This window comes from Grammomys surdaster, unplaced genomic scaffold, assembly GCF_004785775.1.
Source record: "Grammomys surdaster isolate TR1022 unplaced genomic scaffold, NIH_TR_1.0 136, whole genome shotgun sequence".
Lineage (NCBI taxonomy): Eukaryota > Metazoa > Chordata > Mammalia > Rodentia > Muridae > Grammomys > Grammomys surdaster.
In genome coordinates this window covers 14,243,871-14,257,730 of record NW_021604594.1, presented here as the reverse complement: position 1 = coordinate 14,257,730, position 13,860 = coordinate 14,243,871, and the positions used below count along the sequence as shown (strand labels likewise).

Genomic DNA, 13,860 nt, shown 5'->3' with positions numbered 1-13,860 from the left:
ATGTTTTTGATGGAAGCAATAGCTTATGAGTATCTCAGGTACAGTGACAATTAAGGACTTGTGGATATTGCCTTGCCTTGGTCTTCTCTGGGGAGGACCCACCTCTGTCCTCATTCTAAAAACACAGCACTTATATGAGCTTACAAAAGAACTTCCAAGATGGCATCTGTGGTGTGTGGTCTACTGACAGCAGGGAGACAAGAAAGACAAGAAGAAAAAAATGTCTATGGCTAAGTAAGATTGGAAACATTAACTCCAACAAAATTAAGTAATTTTTAAAAATCTCAATGCTTATTTAAGAACAAAACAAACAAACAAACAAACAAATAAAAAACAACTTTAGGGGTTGGAGAGATAGCTCAGCTGTTAAGAACATTGACTGCATTTCCAGAGGTTCTCAGTTCAATTCCCAGCAACCACATGGTGGCTCACAACCATCTGTAATGGGATATGGTGCCCTCTTCTGGTGTGTCTGAAGACAGCTACAGTGTACTCACAGAAAATAAATAAATAATTTTTAAAACAAACAAACAAACAAACCAACTTTAATATATTCAAACACATCATGAAACCCCAAAAATACTTGTTTTAGAGCATCGCCAGTGTTTCCCAAACTTTGTTTACCAGGAAGCCATTTCTTTTTCTCCTTTCAGTCCTTGGCCCCTTAACAGAATACTGTGCATGGCTAGCACTTTACCCAGCGTTCTTCACATTGCCTGGTGTCCATGTCCCCTGTCAGAGATCTGTGCATTTCATATCCTTTTGTAAACCCTGCCTGGCCGGGGAAAATATTCTGTAACTGGACATTGTAATCCTTGGCTTAACAAATAATCTTGACATGAGTAAGTATATTCAATTTTCTTAGTTTCCCGTGTTTGCCCTCCAAGTCTGTGGAGAATTCTCTTGTGAGAAGTACACAGGGGCTGTGTGGGGCTCCCGCCCACTCTGTTAGTCAGTTTCATCTTCATTCACTAACTGTCTGTTTGAAAATGATGAGCTGAAAATCTTGATCTTGAAGAGTAGGACAACACTCTTCAAGTCTTAAACAATAATGATTATCCCTTGGTTAGAGTTGGTAAAGGGATGAAGGGCAATAATTGCCCTTAGGTGTAAAATGACTATTAATGTTCTACACATATCAATTAATGCTGGAAATTAATATGGCAGCAATTATTCCTTAACCAGCTAGTTCCCCAAATAACCACCCAAGGACCTTTTAATATTTCGAAGCTTAGGCCTTAGTTGGGCAGACGGTCAACTGGCTCATCTAAGTTAACCTGACCATCTGGCCACATGGCTAGCTATACCTTTCAGGCCCATAGTCATATCCTCTCACATCTCCTGGATAAAGGGCCTTCCTCTTCTTCCCAGAGTTCCTTTCTCTCTTGCAGGAAGTCCCACCTTCTACTTCCTACCCAGCTAATTGGCCAGCAGATTTTGATTATAGCCAATTAGAGGAGGCCTTAGGTAGGTGAGGAAGGACAGAGACACAACTTCACATAGTATGCCTCAACACTTAGGTGTTTAAAAGCAACAGCTTGCAAGGTGAAAATGTTCTGACTACACTTCTTATCTAGTGCTGAATGTTGCACTAATTGCTTTGTTTTCTCCTATTTAGAAATGCCTTCTGCCTCTTCTCCATCAACCTAGCTCATTCTAGTTCCCTCAAGCAGCCTGGTTTAGGTCTTGCCAGCTCCAGGAAGTCCTCCTTGACTAGAGGTTTCTAACAATATACCCCCTGACTATGTTACATGGCACACCATAGCTTGCCATTTTTAACAATACCGAATAGAAAGGGTTCTTCTGTGGGAGTTAGCCCAGGGCCTCATCACGGATGAGCCAGGCAGGTTCTTCACATTGGAAAATAAGAACATGATAAAAAATCTCTTTCAGGTGTCATGGTGCACACCTGTAGTCCTTGTATTCTGGAAGGTGAGGTTGGAGGGTTGAGAGCTTTGAGGCTTGGGCTGTATCATGGACTTAAAAACAAACAAACAAACAAACAAACAAAGGCAAGCAAGCAAACCCAAAGAAAAGAAAATGGGGCTTGAGATGATGGTTCCTTTGGTGAAGTTCCTGCTTGAAAGGCATGAGGATTCAAGTTCGAATCCCCAGCATGGTATAAAAGTGGGTACACAGCAAACATCCAGTGTTGGATCAGTGATAGGATAGGGAAAGTTGGAGCCTGTTTAGCTAGTCATTGAGCTCCAGGTTCACTGAAAGACTTGTCTCAAAAAATAAGATGAAGAGCAACTGAAGAAGGCGCCTAAGGTTGACCTCTGACCTCCATATTCACACCCATGTGCACACATGAACACACACACACACACACACACACACACACACGAATAACAAATCATGATCCTTATGGCTCTGAAACCCTGTATTTCTATGTTTTGCTCTTTTGTGACAGAGTCTCATGTAGACCAAGCTGACCCAGAAGTGAATGTCATTCTGAAAATGACCTTGAACTTCTAATTCTCTTGTTCACCTCCCAAGTGGTGGGATGACAGGCATGCAGGGCCTTGGCCAGTGTTGTTTTCCTGTTATTTGTTTTCTCCCTGGGTACATAAGCAAACACCAGTTTTCATGGTTTTCTGTTTCTCTGGTCCTCCCGTCTTTCCAATTAAATTTATTATAGACGCTTGAGGATAAATATCATAATTGTTTAAGCATTAGTTTATTTCATCTAACTCTGGTGCAGCATAACAAATGTTTGCTGAGTAAATGGAATGAGATGATGCCCTGTTATCTAGTAGACAGAGCCTTTGCATCTGTGTGTCAATATCATAACACTTCCCTTTCAGACTTACGTGTTGCCCCCATGAGAACAAGATGTGGAGGGGTTTTTACGAAGTAAGGCTGTGTTCTCAAGGTCTTCTTGTCCTTCCCCTAAAAAAAAATCCTCCCTGTGCAGCTGGAGGTGGCATCGTGCTGTTTAGCATTCCTCCCAGGCACGCTCAGCTTCTTTCCTGTTGATCCCGTGGTGTACAGTTCCACCCACTGCAGTCTTACTGAGAAGACTAACTCGTCATCGTCCCTGGTGTTGCACCCACCACCATCACGGGAACAGATTCATGTGTTTCAGTCTTCCTCATGTGATTCTCTCTCTTTGATATTCATGCACTTTCTCTTACCCACTCTGTGATCTAAAGCAAGACCCTCTCCAATACAGCAGATAATCTTGTCACTTGTTAGAAGCCTTCCTTTGCCAGTAGATGCTAACATCGAGTGAAAGACAGACATCCTATTTTCAACTCCCTCCCATTCCACTAGGGACAGGCTTTCTAAGGCTTCCCAAAAGACTGCCTGCAGGCCTCTTCTGACAGCCTTCCCTGAATGTCTGTCCTCAGGAGGAAGGTTAGAGGTACACTCTGCTCGGTGCCTATTTCATGTGCTGTGAAGTTTTTCATGCTGTCACTTAGTCTGCATTTGGCTTTGCCCCTGAGTCTGTATGTTGAAGCCTTGGTAAGAGTTACCTGGCAAGGAAAGCATTCCTATTTTATCATTTCTTTTCTTCCTTTTAAAAAACAAACAAACAAACAAAAATGTATTCGTGTGTGGTGTGTGAATGTGTGTGTGTGTGTGTGTGTGTGTGTGTGTGTGAAGTGCTGGCTGTGGCCAAAAAAGGATGTTGGATCCCCTGGATCTCAGGTTATAGGCAGTGGTGAGCCATCAGATGTGCATGCTGGAATCAGAACAGTAATCGTTGAGCTTTTGGGTGGATCCTGGACTTACCATCATATCCCATTCCCTCTGAGGATCCAGGTCTATCTGTCTTCATTAGCCCTCAAGGGACACATGGCTATTTTATTTTAGGGGTTTTTATGGTCCACATTTAAGTCTGGGGGGAAGAACATCACCAGGATTACCAGTCAGATAGCCCTCTTGAGTTCCTTCTTTTCTGGGCAAACAGTGACTCAAATGTGTTTTTCTTTGATAGTCACACAGACACATGAATATACATAGAATCCAGGGAAGATCGCTCATGGGAAGACAACAGCAGTCTTTTGTGAGCCTGTGCGCCTGATTTTGTATTGTTGCTAGGAAAAATTATAGGCTCTACAAACCACCCTGGACCTATAAAAGTCAAATGATTGATTTCTCCCCATGGCAAGGTGGAGGTGGTATTTATAGTCTTGTGGGCATCAGTTTGGAGATACTCTAGGTGCTGTTGGCTTTTCTAGCTGCAAGCTCCGGTTCTAGGAGCCCCCAAGGCATTTGCCAATGGACTGACAGGGGAACAGGAATGTTACCGAATATCCTTCAGGACTAGAAGGTGAGGGGAAGTGTTTTGAAGTGAAAATTGCAAAGCTTAAAGCTCCCTGTGAATCTGACAACTGGGGATTGCTGTGAAGAATTGGGCTTAAATGCTCTGTCAAAGGCGCTCAGAGGCCACTAAACTTCCTACTGCTTGCCAAGGCTTTGGGTTGGTCCTGGCATGCCACTGTGGGATAAACCACAGCCGTTGATGACATGGAGTGGGCAGAAGGGCATTCCGTGTTTATCCCGAGTCTCCTGTGTTAGCTTGAGACTGAAAGATGTTGACACTTCCTCCTCTGATGCAGGGAAGCTACTCAGGAAAGAGAGGTGATGGTGGTTGGAACGGTTTTCATCAGATCCCATTTCAACTAGAGATTTCTGTGTCAGAGGATGCAGCAACATGCACTGAGTTGTTGTTTTCTTTAGATAGGTCACTGAGTCCAAATGAGAAAGCCGTTCCACCAGGGTGGCTCTAACCAATCTGCTGCAGAGGGGTTCAAACAGAACCCGACTTTTACCGTTTTGCATGGACTTTCTGTTCCCACTTTTCATGATTCCATCACAGCTCGCCAGAATTATGTGTCAGTCACTTTCAGTTCTGAGGCCTCTCTGTCCTCTCAGAAAACATTAGAAACCAGTGGCCGCACTTCTCTGTTGCTTGCAGGTTTGTTTCTTTCTTTGCAAGTTTCTAAATGCATCCCTCAGCCCTCCCACTCCACCAAATAAGACCATCTCCTGTAAATGAGTAGAGGTGATATACCTTAGTCCCATAGGCTCCAAAGATAAATTTCCTTCTCTTAAAAATGCTTTCCTAAGCAGTCTGCTTTTCCAATGTTTCAAATATTTCACAGTAGATTGAGGGTAAAAAAGTGAGTTTTTAATATTTACCTACAACAGTCTCAAGTAGATTTCTAGTGTCTTAACTAATTCAATTCATTGAATTTTTCTACTTTCTGATACATATTTCACAGGGCTAGTGATCCAGTTTTTCACCAAGCCGTCTCACCTCCTCTCTCTTACATTATATTCCTAGGGAAAGAGAATGTCTAATGTTACACTTTAGAATTCTTTGTTGTTTTTGCAAACAGGTGTCTCATTAAAGACTTTGAAAAGCGGCCGTCGGTCACCCATCTCTTGGACCACCCATTCATTAAAGGAATTCAAGGCAAGGTTTCGTTTCTGCAAAGACAGCTGGCCAAGATGCTCCAGGACCAGAAGCATCGAAACCCTGTTGCTAAAACCAGGTATGGTTCTCTGTGTCGCTCTGATTTCTTCCTCTGGGTATTTATAAGGAGGCTGTGGCTGTGCTTGGGTTTGCCCCACATTTTAATTGGTAACAACCACATCCTTGCATTTCTCAGAGTTTCGTTTGTGTGACTTTAATTAAGCATGTCCCATGGATGAACTGTGGATTCAGAAACAAACTGCCTATTTAGATGCCTGTGACCGATTTCTCTCAAATGGCTGAAATCTCACTATCTTTATGTTCAGTTGTTAGTAACTGCAAGGTGAACTGTGGTGGCCCATACCTTTAATCCCAGCACTCGGGAGGCAAACAGAGGCAGAGGTAGGAGGATCTCTGTGAGTTCTAGGCCAGCTTGGTCTATAGGACAGCCAGGCTACACAGAGAAACCCTGTCTCAAAAACCCAAGATAAAATAAAAAAAATAAAATGTAACTGCAAAACAGTCATGGCTCAGATTATGTGAAGTTTTTAACTGGCTATTGCACAGTGGGGACCTAACATGGACTCTATGAACAGGCCATGGAAAAAGTTTGTGTTAAATGCCAGAGACTGTTTCTTTGATGGGCTCTGAGCCTGTTCTCTACAGAATCTGTAGACTTATCTTAGTTTTATTTTTCTTGTATTTTGTCTATGCTAGCTAAAGCAGCCAGGCTTCTACACGGCTCTAACCTTCTCCCCGACTTTTTAAAGGGCATATGGTTTTTAAAAGATGTTTATTTTTAGGATGTGGGAGCAAGTCTTTAAAACTCTTTTCTGTGTGAATCTCTAAGAAACAGATCTTTGATTTCTGTCCAGAGGGTGGCAGAGTTTCTCTTTAAGGAAAACCGAATTTAATTGCAAACGAAGTTCCCCTACTCAGCAATTACTTGGTTTTTATAATTCTGGCCAGAATGCAGATAAGCACCAGTCCACTATTATTAAAAGAACATTCAGAATACCAGAGGTGAAGAAAATAACACAGAGTAAGTCGATTCCGGAGATCTCCCTGTATTGTGCAGAAATCCCTTTTACAAACCAGAAAGCCAAAGCCAGGCTTCCCAGAGATGGAATTTCAAGGTGACTGTGTTGTGCTGATTTTCTCTGTTGTCACAGGTTTCTGCTTAGGATGATGCAAAGCAAATATTTTCCTATTGGTTCTTCCTGCCATGGCTATTTCTGTGTCTGTGGCTAGCCGACAAGGCAGAGAGACCCATGCTTATGACTTGGTGCCTTTTGAAGCAGTAGGAACTTGTGCTTAAGGCCAGGGAAACCAAAACGCCACTTTCCTTTAGTTTCTGTACATCAGTCTGCTCCACACATTCACACACACACTACCAAAATGAGGATGAGATGCAAACACCCAGAAACCCAGGCCCTTAAGCATTTAAATCAAACCCAGCTTCTCCCATCTCTGTTAGATCAGAGAGCTGTTATTCGGTGGCTTCTAAGACAGTTCTCAGACTTACCAACCACCGTATTTCTGCCCATTTTTACCTGTGTAGTTCTACATCCCCATGTTAAACACCCATTTTCCCTTAGAAAACCATGACGCTGTGCACGCACAAATACTTGCTCTAATTACTTTTTGCCAACTTTTTTGATGTTAGATGCCTGGTAGGTGGCAAAGGCTTCTCGCAGGGCCTTTGTAATCTCCGGTTTCATTCTGTTCTTGGTGTTCCTTTGAACAGTCATTACAAAAAATACAATCTCACCAATACATATCAAAACGTTGAACAGCCCCTTCCTTAGGAGGTCAGAAATAAATTCCAAAGGGAATACAGTGTAATTGACACTTCCTCTTAGCAGCTAGCAAGGTGCTGGCTATATATATAGATGTTTTGTGAACCCACCAGGAAAAGCTCTCAGCTGTCATTTGCAGCTGGCTAGCCAATCTATCTGAAGCTGTGAGTTTCCAGTGAAGGTGAAGAAAGCAGAGACTAACAGAGGTGAGAGCAGGGATGGATGGGAAAATAGCTCCCTCATTTCTTCCCAACGATGTTCACACACCAGGCAGGGCAAACCAATGATTAAAACCACGGGCTCTGCCAGATTTGGGCTGTAGCTCCGCCACTTGCTGAAGAAGGTATTTAACTGTTTATTCTTCTGAACTTTCTTCTATAGGATGGGAGTTGTTTTGACTGTGGATTGAATCTACACATGAAAGATTAGGATGGCTCTGCCTACAGTGTTAACCTTCAATAAATGTGGGTCATAGAAAAATATCTGTGCATAGTCTGTTTAGAGTCCATCACTTCTTTTTAACACTATGGTCTTAGATACAATTTCGTTTGCTCTGATGAAACAGTATAACCCAAACCAACTTGGAGAGAAAAGGATTTCTTTCATTAACTCCTCATTAGCACTGTTCATTACCAAAGGCATTAAGGGCAGGAACTCAAACAGGGCAGGAACCTGGAGGCTGGAGCTGATGCAGAGACTATAGGGGGGTGTTGCTTACTGGCTTGCTCCTCATGGCTTGCTCAGTCTCTTTCCTCATAGTACCTCAAACCACCAACTCACGGGTGACACCACTCCCAATAGCCTGGGCCCTCCCATATCAATCACTAATTGAGAAAATACCCTCCAGGCTTGCCTACAGTCCAATTCTATGGAGGTATTTGATCAATTGAGGCTCCCTCTTCTCAGATGACTCTAGCTTGTGACTGATTGACATAAAACTAGCCAGCACAACTACCTTTCTTTTCCCCTTCGTCTGTGAAAATCCATCTCCTTAATTATCAGAGAAGATCATGAAAATAAAACAGTACGGAGGCACCAAAGGTTAAAGATATTGATTTCTATCTCTTTCTCAAAATCAAATTTATTCATTTATTCTCTGTAGAAACATTTACTTATGCATGTAGGTGTCAAGCTCTAAACAGAGCAGAACGACTGCAAAGGCAAACCAGATCTGGTTCTTGATGAAATGCTAATAGTCTTTGTATTGCACAAAAAAGAAGCAGATAAAACATGTTTCTCAACCTGTGGGTTACGACCCCTTTGACAACTTGCTAGTTCCAAAAATATTTCCATTATGATTCATAACAATGACAAAGTTATGAAGTGGTAATTAAAATAATGTTATGGTTGGGAGTCACAGTAGCATGAGCTATATTAAAGAGTCACAGCATGAGACAAGAACAGAAGTCTCTAGAGAAGGAGAGGCTGTGGTTGTCCTGACCCTGGCCCTGGCAAAGGGCACCTGGCTTTGGGATGCCTGGAAATAACCGAGAAGTGGCTGAGCTAGGATTTAAACCTGGCCTAGCCTGTGGTTTCTCATTTCCCTGCCTGCTTTATAACCATCATTGCAGAAAAATGAGTGGATGTTTATCACCTCAGCTCCAGTATTCTTGCTTCTTCTGTCTTGTTTGGAAAATCATAACTGGTAGGGTGATGGTCTTTGAGCATGATCCTGAAGATCAAACAGAAGATAGATGGGAAGGAAGCTATTGAGAGAGGGGCAAAAAGAAAACACTGGCAAGGGACACCTGAGCTGGAGAGAGAATGGGGAGACATATATATTAGCAGGCAGCCTTGGAGCTTTGTGGGCTAGGAGGGAGAGAGAAAGAAAGGAAAGGAAAGTCAGATCCATGGGCCTAAAGACATCTGTCTTGTGCCTTAGGCAGAAGGGAGCCACTGAAGAGTTCCAGGGAGGCCTGTGTTCTAGATTGTTCTGATGGTAGAGTGGAGAATAGAATGGGGTAGAACAAGACTAGAGACAGATATTGACCCATTTCAATAGTATACCACTACTTCTGCATAGGTGTCTCCATAGGACCATGCAGACTGAGTCTGAAGCTGAATCTGTATGGACACGGATCTGGGTGTATGTACAGAGGATTGCATCCAGCTCTGGCTTTCCATAAAGCTACTTCATGCAGAAGAGCTAGAGTTTAGACCCACAAGAGCTAAGATGGGCCTCACAACTCAAGCCCTCCTCCAAGCATGGTGCACTTTCTGCTGCAATGTGACCAATTCTCCATGATGCCCAGCCTTGCTTCTATACTCTTGAGTGTCCATCCTATCTGTCCATCATAACTGAGATGACCACTTATCCACAGTGTTGTAGCCCAGTACCATCTTCTACCTCTCCACTGTGAGAGGACTGGGGAGGGATTATGGATCTTCCTGTTCCCTTCTGTTTTCCCAGCCTTTGTTTTCCATAACCAATCTCCCCATTGTGACGGTCACATCTGCCTCCTACATCTTTACCTGTTTTTCTTTACTTCTTGTCTTGTTACCTGTTACCAGTCAATGACTTTCCCATCCTTTCCCATTTCCCATCAATCACTTTGTTAATTCTTCTATTCTTACCTCTGGTTCCTCAACTAGTTACCCCTGCGAAAACCTTCACTCTATTGCACTGATACTGTCCATAAAAAAGAGCAGTGATAACACATACAAAAGTTAGAAGATGCTGAAGCCATGGTATCGTCAGGACTTAGTGACGGGTTGGTTGGCTAGAGAAAGAAAGAAGTGCATCGTGACCTATCCGAACTGAGCTCCCAGCCCTGATTCACACTGAAATCAAAGAGAAACTACAAGACCCTAAGAGATAGCAGTCAAAGGACCACTCTATTTCTCTATCTTATCAAATGTAATGTCAAGTACATACAGGTTATCTTTTGACTCTTCCAGTTTCCTTCCTTAAGTTGCATTTTCAATGGTTCAAATAGTCCTAGACTCATGGTCAGAGTCCTGAGAGGCTTCATCCAGCAGCAGATGGAAACAGATGCAGAAACTTACAGTCAGACATCAGGCAGAGCTCAGGGAGTCTTGTACAAGAGTGAAGGATAGAGTTGGGTGAGCCAGAGAGGCCAAGGACACCCTACAGAGTCAATTAACCTGGCCTCTGGGAGCTTACAGAAACTGAACCACCAACCAAAGAGTATGCAGGGGCTAGACCTAGGCTCCCTACACATTCATAGCAGATATACAGTTTGTTCTTCATGTGGATCCCCTAACAATTGGAGTTGAGGCTGGCTCTGACTCTGTTGCCAGCCATTGGATCCCTTTCTCCTAGCTGGACTGCTTGGCTGGGCTGCAATGGGAGGGGATGCACTTAGTCCTACTGAGACTGGATGTTCCAGGGTGGAGCAGTACCCAGGTGGGCTTCTCTTTCTGAGGAGAAGAGGAAAGGGTAATAGAGAGAGGAATTTATAAGGGTGGGACTGAGAGGAAAGAAGGGACTTAGGGCTACAATCAGGCTATAAAGTGAATAGATTAAATAAATAAATAACTTTGTAAAATGATGGGGAAGGCTTGAAAAGATGAAGAGGGAGGATTTATGTGTAGAGGAGACATTAAAGATGAAGAAAGAGTTATAGAGGAACAAAAGAAACGGACCAATGATCTAAGAGGGGATTGGTTGGACTTAGAATGAACCTCAATGCTAAAAAGACCCATACAGGTGAGATGAGAAAAATTCATGCTGCATGGCCTTTAGTTTTCCAAAAACTACGAAGGTATCAGGGTGGGCAGTGGCGTTTGGCTCCAGGGAGATGCTTAGCCTTTGGAAGTGTCACTATGAGGAATGTGACAAAGTCATTCAAATATAGAGTATAGAGTGACTGATGGATACGCCACTGCTGTGAAGTGGTTAGGAGTGGTTAGGAGAGATGTGGAGAACCACAGCACAGCACTAACGGCTCCCAGCAAGTGGGCTGTCTCCACCACTGCCTTTGCCATCTGTAGGCTCTAGTTACTCTGGACCACAAAGTATAAGACAGGGAAAGCAGATGTGGAGGTCTGAAAGTGGCTTAGTAACTCAGAGGCTGAGTCTAGAGTGAGGGGCTGAAGAAGAAACACAGGTTCAACAGAGTATAGAGAACAAAGGGAGGGAGGGACTGAGCTCCTGGGAGCTCCGGAGAGGAACTTAGAAACAAGACAGAGCTGTGCTCATGGAAAACTTCAGTGTGATAGAAATTTCACATTTTTTTTTATAAGCTTATTGGCAAGTTGAGGAGCCCTCAGGTAAGAGTTAGGAGGAGGTAACAGACGGAGGAGAAAGCAAAAGGAGTCAGGTGCTGAGGAGAAGGAGGAGGAGGAGGAGGAGGAGGTAAGAGATGTGTGAATGAGCATAGGGGAGAATAGTAAGGCAGAGCAGAGGTAGGGAAAGCAGAGCTAAGCAGAAGGAGCTTCACTCCCTGCCACCGGGATCAAGTGGTGTCAAGTTTAGCCTCGGGCTGACACAGCTATGTTCACTGGCAGCAGCCTCCTTCTCTCCTAGTTGAGTCTGTAATTCTTACAGCTATGGGGAAATGACAGGCACCCTACTGAGAAGCTGTCTGGGAACCTATAATCCTCTCTTCCCAATCCCAGAGACCCTAAGCATTCAGGGATTAAAGATAACACATTTCATATGATGAACACTCATTAACTAAAGGACCAAACTTGTGTCCCCTCCCCGACTTCTCAGGTATTCACCTATGAGCGGGTACTATGGGTTACTCATCGGTTATATGATATGGGGCCTTCTCTGAAACCTAAATGAAGAGACTCCCACTTTGCATTGTGGGCTCCAATTCTTCTCAGAGCCCCTATCAGATGTCTGCATGCGGTGTTACCAACTCTAGTAAATCCAAAAGGAGAATCTGCCTCAGTAGCCCTCTTGAATACCAACAATCCCCTAAATCCTTAACAGGTAAACAGTAGTGCTATGTCAAGATTCCATGGGGAAGTGGCCATCTTGGCTATAAGCAGATAGGACCAGCATTCAAATTCGTAGGAGCAAGGTTAGGCATCAGCGGGGCATTAGGGGGCGTGGTTACAACTAGTTATGTGAGGTCCGTCTTAACTCTCATGGGTGTAGCTCTTCTGAATGCAGCAACTGTATGGAAAACCAGAGCTTACGGCAACATTTTTTCACTTATATACCTGGATCTATACCCACTTAGCTTTAGGATTCTATCTGTGCAGTCCTACGGGGATCCGTAGGCAGAAGGAACACTGTGTTATTGAGGTTGTTATTGAGATTATTGTTATTGGTCATTATCATTCCATGACGTTGATGATCACATATACATATATAGCACCTCAAGTGAACTTAAATTTTCCCAATAACTTATGATTTGGCCATGTCATATGTCTGATTTAGGCACAACAGTTAAAAATCTAAGATGTACACTCTCTTAAAAGAGGTGCAAATTTCTCAGCATTTGTAGATAACAGTTTAAGGCTACACTGTCTCTTAACTTGTCGAAGGAGCTTTTAAACAATTTAACTTTTTGAGGACACCAGCCCCCATTTCCCTGACCTTCAAAATGCCTTCTTTCCCAAACCCATTTGCAAATCCATGTATGTATTGCGGTCACCCACCCGGTATGTGGCCTAGCCGGCAAAGACCAGAGCGGTAGTCTTGAAACGCTTCGTTTTATCACTCCACAAGACTCATTAGGAGAGAGGATCGTGGTCTGGAATGTGGTGGAGGCAGGGAAGGCCCTGGGTGGCTGCACTATGACCAGGAACTCAGCTGTGAGCCTCAGGAAAATGACAAGTTTGAGCATGTCCTGCCCCTGCAGGTGGCTAGGGCTGGCTGAGATGACAAACGCTGGATCATCAGAAGCCAAAGGTCTACTCTAAGTATTATTTGCTAGGAGAATTTAGAAACAGTTATTTTCCCCTGTTATGCTTAATGGCTTTTGGATTCTGCCCTTGTGCTTTGCCTGAGGCAGATTAAAACAATGACTTGAGTTGTTCAGATTTCTTTTCAACCTGCAGTGGTGACCTTTAAAACCAGATTTCTCACTGCTCACCTGCCAGGCTTTCCCCAGGCAGCCTTGCTCTCTCCCCTGCTCTTCTACTTGCAGACACGGGTGGGCACATATGCACTCCGTAGCCCCCACACACCATGCGCTCCTGGCGCTCCTGTAAATGAAGACCTTCTGAATGATGACATAAAGTGCTAAGGATGTTGTCCACATTGGAAGTTAAATGTCCTCCTATCTCCCCAACAGAGGAGTAAATCTGTACCTTGATATAATTAGTATTCACTTCTCCCCATGCCCCACACCCCACTCCCCCACTCCCCCACACCCCACATCCCCACCCCACACCCCCACACTCCACATCCCAACCCCATCCCCCACTCTACCCTACCCCACATACCCACCCTACCCCCCACACCCCCACACCTCATACACCTCCACACCTCATACCCCCACACCCCAACACTCCATACCCCCACCCCATACCCCCACCCCACACTCACACCCCACACTCACACTCTACACCCACACTGCATACCCCCACCCCATACCCCCACCCCACACTCACACTCCACACCCACACTGCATACCCCCACCCCATACCCCCACCCTACACCCACACCCCACACCCCACACCCACACTCCACACTCTGTACCCTGCACATCG

General features: G+C 44.1%; 1 protein-coding gene across 1 annotated transcript in view; it reads left to right on the top strand.

Annotated features, from left to right (window-relative positions):
- Myo3b (myosin IIIB) overlaps window positions 1-13,860 on the top strand; it is a 335,931-nt gene that overhangs the window by 121,952 nt on the left and 200,119 nt on the right. Inside the window, exon 8 of the mRNA XM_028763039.1 lies at window positions 5,352-5,507. Within this exon, the coding sequence (XP_028618872.1) occupies window positions 5,352-5,507 (156 nt within the window). The remainder of the gene's footprint in view (window positions 1-5,351; window positions 5,508-13,860) is intronic.